Raw genomic sequence first — 8,066 nt, 5'->3', positions numbered from 1 at the left:
AATTCCCATGAGCCCCTGCCAGTGTGAGGGAGGGGCTCCTGGGAATTGTTGTCCATGGACATCCAGAGCCACAACTGGGTCACCCCTGGTTTAAAGAGTCTTAACTGGTAGGATTCAAACTAGGTTCTCCTACGCTAGATAATGTTAGTGACTCTTGTGTACAACGAAAACGATCGGTAAGCTGCCCATCACACGACTGAGCACAGATGGCGCCATCTTTATGTACGGTCTTTGGCTGGTCCTTCTCACTGTCAACACATTTGGGAGAATGACGTGGAGGGCCACGGACAGAGTGTGTATGCCAAGCAGCCCATAGCATTTTATAGGCATTCCCTTATGGCCACCGTGGATTTAGGCAACTGCAAACTAAATCTAGTTTGATTCAATAGCTGGAAAATGGCTACATATGTCAAAGTGATAATTAAAAACAGAACCAACAGACTATTATTTATCAGGGTCTGTTGTCTTAATTTCTGCATAGCCCTCCCCCAAGCATACGCCACACACTGTCAATTCCCCTCCCCGACAATATGTTTGCATAACATACAATATGCTCTAGTTTCTGCTAGGCGCCAATCAATGTCAGATTTAAAAATATATATTTGGACAAGGACCTTCCTAAATTGCCATTACTGTAAATGATTTCACATGCCCTGATGGATCTATTTTTAATGAGCGCTCCAATTATACCCTGTCTGAGATTCTGCAGAACAGATGGGCTTGCCATTTGTATTGAAATGTAAGCATTTATACAAAATATTCATGCTAAACCTTTTAGAGTTGGAAAGGAACCCGTTAGGAAAGGTTGGGATGATTTTGTGCAACGGGGATTATCTCTTGGCGGCGTTCCTCGGGCCTGCCCCAACGTTTTAAGGCAGTCCGGGGGAGAAACGGAATGGCTTTTCTGAAAGCAAGTGTGTGTGTTTTTTTTAAATACCCTTAATGCATTTGATTACAGCCAAAGCTCAAATAGTTGGGAAAGGTCAGGGATTAGCTTGCTCTTGCACTGGAGAGAGGGAGGGAGGGAGAGGAAAGAGCCAAGGGGTTCCGAGCACTTAAGTGTGGACAGAGTTTTATGACACCTCTTTAAACCATTTGAATGTTTTTAATTTCCACGCAGCATTTGCAATGTTGTTTGGACATCTTCCTAAATCCCTAAGGCAGCTTTGCAACGTTTTAGGCTTGATGTTAAGAAGCTTCTCAGCCTCCCACGAGAGAACTTGCTCCAGCACAGACGAAATGCCTCTGGAGAAAGCCTTTTCCCCGTGACTGTAGGCCAAACGAAGCGGCCTTTGCTGTCAGGAGAATGAAATCGGGGCTGTTCAAGGGCAGAGGAGGTTTAACACTTCCTGTCTGAGTGGGTGGATGCCTGTGCATATCTCATTGGGTTTGCCCCTGAGCACATCTGGAAGCAAGGCTGAGCTTCTACACCAGGAGAGGCCAAACTGTGGTTCTCCGGATGTCCATGGACTACAGTTCCCAGGAGCCCCTGCCAACATGGTGCTGGGGATTGTAGTCCACGGACATATGGGCTGAATCTGCACAGAGCTTTTATTCCAATCTCCTAGAGAACTGGGGTAGACCAGAAGATGGTTTCGACTACAGAAATGGATCTTACTTTAAAATGTATCTTTATTACTTTTGTATACTGGCTGTTTAGGAAGTCCATTGAAAGTCCAATTCAACCGGTGTGGTTTTGAATAAAGAGTTGCATTCATCACAGCTTAATTGGGAGGCTTAACTCAGGGTTTTGCTACCCGCGGGATCTACTCGGCCATGGGTCATTGAAACTTCCTAATGTGACCCCGGTGTACTTCCGGAGAATTCTGTCAGTGTGAGAGCAGAGGACGAGTTCTCAAATCTGGCTGTGGCTTTCACAGCTGCTGAGCAGAAAGTCACCATTCTCTTGCACAAGAAGTTCAAAGGGAGACCATAAGGAGGGACCATGGCTCAGTGGGCAGAACATCTGCTTCGTATGCAGGAGGTCCCAGGTTCAATCCCCAGCATCTCTAGTCAAAGGATCTGGCAGTTTCCAATGTGAAAGACCTCCACCCGAGACCTGGAGAGCCACTGCCAGTCTGAGAAAGTAATACTGACTTTTGATTCCATAGAAGGCAGCTTGTTTTGCTCCAGAATGAAACTGCTGCGTTAGAATTTGAGAAATTGAATCCCATCTCCCAAGAACTTAATAAGGAAGACACTGAGAACCGTCCATTGCTTCTGGTATTAATCAGCTTAGCAAAACTAGAGAGTGTGAGTCTATCACCATTTTCCTGATTGTATTCGAATGCCACCCAAGTACAGCTCATCCTGCCCTTTCTGAATTTCGTGACCCTACCCCTTTCTTCTTCTATAACCTCATTTGATCAAGCGGGGTTTGGTCTACAAAAACTTATGCTAGACTTCAAAGATGCGCTACATCTCCAAAGCTCCGTACACCTCCTGCTTGGTTGTGCTGTGATTTAACATGGGTGCTTTTGGGCGTTTACATGCTCCTTCTTTTCCAATATGGGATGTGAGGAATTCTGGTTCACTGTCTCCTCCAGCTTCAAAATCAAATTGATTTCTGCTGACGAGGAATAGCTTGAAGGCAGCAGGAAAAGAGGAAGACTCCCACACAAGATGGATCATAGTCATTGAGTTGGAAGGGGCCACATAGGCCATCTCGTTCAAAACTCTGCTTAATGCGGGATCAGCCTAAAGCATCCAGGATAAGGATCAGTCCAGCCGCTGCTTGAGGACTGCCAGCGATCGACTCAATCAAGGAAGCCGTGGCCTTTGGTCTGCAAGACCTGAGCAAGGCTGTTAATGACAGAACATTGTAGACATTGTTAATTCATAGGACTGTCATAGATTGGAAGCAATTTGACCGTCCTCAACCCACACAGAGAAATCAGGAATACCATCATTTACAGCTTTTTATTTTCAAATGAGTAGCCGTGTTGGTCTGAAGTAGCACAATAAAATCAGAGTCCATTAGCACCTTTAAGACTAAATCTTTGTTGGTTTTGAGCTTTTTTGTTGGTATTGAGCTTTTTATTTTGCAACCAGTACTTTGGTTCCTGGCAAATATGTGACCTCTAGAGGTCAGTGTTGTCCTTTTTAAAAATGAGAAAACAAGAGGAAGGACTCCAGCAGGGGAAGCTAGATAAACCCAGGCTCCCTAATCTCTAGTATGAAGAACGCCTGCCTGGATCCAGCAACATCATTCTGCTCACAATGTTTGTCGCTAACTGTACAGCCTTCACCTTGTCTTCCCCCCTGCCTCTGTTGACAGTTAACAGACACATCGCATGGATGCGGTTCCTCACTCCATCATTCTGTTTTTTTGCTGTTTGTGGCCTTGTAACCCTGGCAACAGAAGAAAACGGGAAGAAGAACACGCATCCCCACAGACTGTAGTTCTCCAGCCGTTTGATCTTGATTACAAAATAACACCCCATTGTCTCAGGTACTTTTAAAGAAGATGCCTGGCGTCAGCATAGTAACTTCGGTGTCCAGGGCATTGCACCAATGTTATGCTGGTGTGGAGGACCTTCTGAGCCCAGGGAATGCCGATCTCCTCAGATCTCCAAAGCTAAGCAGGGTTCGACCTGGTTAGTGATTGGGTGGGAGAACACCCAGGAAACTCAGGGTTGCTTTGTAGAGGCAGCCAATAGGAAACCGCCTCTGAATTGTTGGAATATGCTAGATCTACAGTGTGCATGACTGAGTGGAATACAAAGAGTGTCCTGCAGGGGGCGTCAGAGGCTATGTGTATTTAGCATAGTTAGGTCAGGAACTTCCTGTTTTTGTTTTCGTTTTTTCAAATTACCTCCAGTGCCCTGACTGGCTCAACGCGAGACTTCCTGCTCCTTTGACCACATGTCCTCCGTGTTTGTCTCTGCAACAGACAGAATGATTGCAGACAACCGTTAGCTAAACAGGCCTCTCTTCTCTCCTCTTTCTATGCATAGTGGTTTCTCTTCACAATCCAAACTATTTTATTTTTTATGCATCCTGGTGCTTTGCTCATCTTTGCAAATTCAGATCCCGCCAACGTGAACACTTATTGCCTTGAAAACCCTATAGGTTCCCCTAAAATCTACTTGCACTTGATTGCACTTGCTACTACCAATCCTTCTGACATCCCTTTAAGGTGGACCAGTATTTTTATCTGCATATTATAGAGCAAGGGTGGTGAGGGTGAGGCATGGCAACTTGGTTATGAGCATTGTGTAAGCATGTGGGCAGGAGGGGTTATGTCAGTGCTTGGTTCTTGTGGCTCTTTCAAGCCCTGGAGATGTCTACAGCCTCTTTGGGATCAGAAGACAAATTTCTTCCAGGCCAAACTGGCCAGAGATTCTGGTCTGTGGAGGGAGAGGGCATCATCTAGGCATGGAATTGAAGTCACTGTAGTGAGCAGGTGGTTGTGAAGTCTGCAATCAGCAGAGGGTTGGACTAGATGATCCTGGAGATCCTTTCCAAGTCTATGATTCTATTATCTAGAGTGTTCTTAGCAGAGATGAGATTTGAACTGGGACCAGCACCAAAGACTTTGCAGTCTTAGGCCTATCAATAAGATAACAAAATTGTGACAATTTGAGAGGTTTATGAGATGCCATGTGAGTTCATACTCTTGCATTTTAGTGTGCCCATACAGGGGTAGTCAACCTGTGGTCCTCCAGATGTCCATGGACTACAATTCCCATGAGCCCCTGCAAGCAAACACTGGCAGGAGCTCATGGGAATTGTAGTCCATGGAAATCTGGAGGACCACAGGTTGACTACCCCTGTGCCCATCTATCCGTACGCAGAATGACAAGAGGGCCTTGAGGCACCTTAAAGGCCTAACACATTTCCAGAGCCCACAGTCCAATTCAAACAGAATAAAAAGGTGTGCATGCAAGATGAGCCATGAAATCTAAGAGTGGTGAATGACATGATTCAGAGTTCAAATGAAAATGAGGTGCAATCAAAAAAAGAGATCCTATTTAGGTAGGTAAGGACCACTCCCAGTTGGTGATGAATCAGCAAAGCAATCTGAATGCTGTTCATGAATCTGATAGTGGCAGATAAACATATGAATTCATATTGGAGTTTGCCCTTGAAATCGTTTTTTCTAGCATATGGCAAATTACAGGGAAGATGATCCCTCTCCCGCCTTCCATTTCTATAATGTCTGATTCTTGTCCATTCATTCTTCTCTTGCCTAGAGATGGCCTAGTTTGGCAAATACAAATGACATAAGGACATTGCTGACATACAATGGCATACCTTGGATTTGCCTTTTCGCAAAACATCCAAACTTCTCATAGAGAGATGACCTCTTATGGCTTCCCATTTGACGTAATATTTGATCGTTCTTCTATTCTTATGGTTATTATTCTTTCTTCTCTCAAGTAGTCCTCTACTTTCTCTGTGGACTGGTTCACCCAAAAATTATTATTGACTTGATTTTTATACCACCATTCTCCCACGGTGGGCTTGAGGTGGTTCATCAGGCCTTAATGCTAGGCCATCACTAATCAACCACTGCAGATGAAATACTGACACACATGCAAAAAAAAAAAAATTGCCTTATACTGAATCTTCCAGCCCATCAGTTAAAGTCTGTGAGACTGGTAGTGACTATAGACAGGGCCTTTTTCTGTGGTGGCACCACATCTTCTCTTTCGAGGTTCACCAGGCACTCAACTCTGTTTTAGGTACCAGGCTAAAATCTCTCTCTTTTCCCAACCAATATTCCATTTCAATGGATGCCACCACTTTGAAAATACTGGCAGTTTGGATTTGGAAAAGCTAATGGCCTAATACACTGACAACATTGAGAACATTCTTCCAGATACCTTTGGAGACCCAACTCTGGAACACGAGAAAAACACAGCGTCTGCAAATAACAACAAAAGAGAGGCAAGCTTGCCTAATTTGGGGGGGAATGACCATTTATCAACGGAACACTTTGCCACAAATCAGAAACAGACTGAGGAGATGAGGGGCCAAAACACCACCTTGTTTGACTCCTTTAGACACTAAGATTCCAGGCCTCACATGGCCCCAAGTTGTCCATTCGACTTGACTGTTTATAGAGCTTGGTCCAAGAGATTTTAAATCAATGTTTTATTCACTTTGTGTGGTTGCATCTGTCTCTCACTTGTCTTATGTCAATAAAGGGATCATGATCATTATCCAGTTGACTTGGCAGGTGGTATTTGTATGGAGGTTTTGGGGGACTGACCATTGATCAATTCCAAGATTTTCCTGCTTGCCCCACAACAATTCTCTGGGTATAGAGTCAAATGCACTTTTGAGTAAGAGGGGGTTATTTTCATCACATTTCCCCCCATAACTCCCAAAGGAAAAAGTCCTTTATCAGGCATAGAGTCAAATTCACTTTTGAATAACAGGGGTTATTTCTATCACATTTCCCCCCATAGCTCCAAAAAGAAAAAGTCCTTTATCAGGCATAGAGTCAAATTCACTTTTGAATAACAGGGGTTATTTCTATCACATTTCCCCCCATAGCTCCAAAAAGAAAAAGTCCTTTATCAGGCATAGAGTCAAACGCACTTTTGCGTAGCAGGGGGTTGTTTCATCACATGTCCACCCATAACTCCCAAAGGAAAAGGGCCTTTATGAGGCCAAAAGTCGAAAAAAGTCTGCCAGGCTGGAAGGGAGCAGGTTTGCACAGAGTCTCTTCAGGTTCCCAGTCCAGAGGCGAAGGAATCCGGCGTCACTCGGTCCCTTCTTTCCCCGGCCCCAAAGCTTCTCCTCCTCCCGAGGGCTGGTCCGGCGTGGCCCGGGCGGCGTCCGCCTCCTCAGCGAAGATTTCCAGGGCCTCGCCGGCGGCGACCCGCCGCACGGCCTCCCCCCTGGCGGCCAGGATCTCCTCGACGTCCCGGTGGCCGCCCAGGTGGGCGAACCAGCCCAGGTGGTCGGCGATGAGGTGGCGGCTGCGGCAGCCCGGGCAGGTGGCGATGACCACGCCGCGCTCGTAGGCCGCCCGGGACACCGTCTGCGCCGCCCGCCGCCCGCACACCTTGCAGGTGTAGGCCAGGCCCAAGCGCGGCGACGCCGCCGCCGCAGACTCCCCGCCCAGGCCTCGCCGGGCCCCGGCCTCGGCCTCGGGTGGCCACGCAGCCCGGCCCAGGAGCCGCCTCAGCAGCAGCCCGCGGCCCGCCATGGAGCAGGAGGAGGAGGGGGAAGAGGAGGAGGAGCCGCCTGCCTTGGGAGGGAGGGACAGGCCCGGCCTTGCTGGCCGCCTTTTCCCGGCCGCTTCCCCAAGGCCTCCCGCCGCGCTCTCCTCAGGGCTTGAACGGCCCCCTCTGAGGAAACGTTGCAGCAAAAGGCCCCAATGAATGATGAGACCTCAGGCCTTTCCTGTGACTCATTGGGGTCTTCTACGAAGGCTTCGTGATGCCTTTATTGTTAGAACAAAATGGGAGTCCAGAGGCCCCTTGAAGGCCCTCCCAGTTTGGGTCAAGGGGTGAGCTTTCCTGTGCAGGCACCATTGGGGGCAAGCAGGCCAAATCTCAACTGGGTGGGTCTTCAAGGTGCCTCTGGACGCACATTTTGTTCTGTTGCTTTAGACAGATGTCCATGGACTACAATTCCCATGAGCCCCTGCCAGCATTAGCTGGCAGGGGCTCATGGGAATTGCAGTCCATGGACATCTGGAGGGCCGCAGTTTGACTACCCCTGCTTTAGACCACTGTGGCTACCCACCTAGATCTACCTTTATTATTTATTATTGGGTTTTTATACTAAGGCATACCTTTATTATGTATTGTTTTTTTAATGCGAAGGCTGATATCTCTATTATTATTTATTGGGTTTTTATACAAAAGTCGATACCTTTATTAGTATTTATTATTGGGTTTTTATAGGAAGGCTGATATCTTTATTATTATTTATTGGGATTTTAAACAAAGGTTGATACCTTTATTATTATTTATTGGGTTTTTATATGAAGGTTGATACCTTTATTATTATTTATGATTGGGTTTTTATATGAAGGCTGATACCTTTATTAATATTTATTGGGTTTCTACACGAAGGCCGATACCTTTATTATTTATTGGGTTTTT

The 8,066-nt window shown here is 46.4% G+C and overlaps 1 protein-coding gene across 1 annotated transcript; it reads right to left on the bottom strand.

The window, feature by feature from the left end:
• Nucleotides 1-5,906: 5,906 nt before the first annotated feature.
• Nucleotides 5,907-7,399, bottom strand: DNLZ (DNL-type zinc finger). The gene has a single exon (XM_077308156.1). The coding sequence runs from the start codon at nt 7,160-7,162 to the stop codon at nt 6,713-6,715; it is 450 nt and encodes a 149-aa protein (XP_077164271.1). The 5' UTR covers nt 7,163-7,399; the 3' UTR covers nt 5,907-6,712.
• Nucleotides 7,400-8,066: the final 667 nt, after the last annotated feature.

This window comes from Paroedura picta, chromosome 13 (assembly GCF_049243985.1).
Source record: "Paroedura picta isolate Pp20150507F chromosome 13, Ppicta_v3.0, whole genome shotgun sequence".
Classification (NCBI taxonomy): domain Eukaryota; kingdom Metazoa; phylum Chordata; class Lepidosauria; order Squamata; family Gekkonidae; genus Paroedura; species Paroedura picta.
This window is presented reverse-complemented; position numbering and strand designations above follow the sequence as displayed.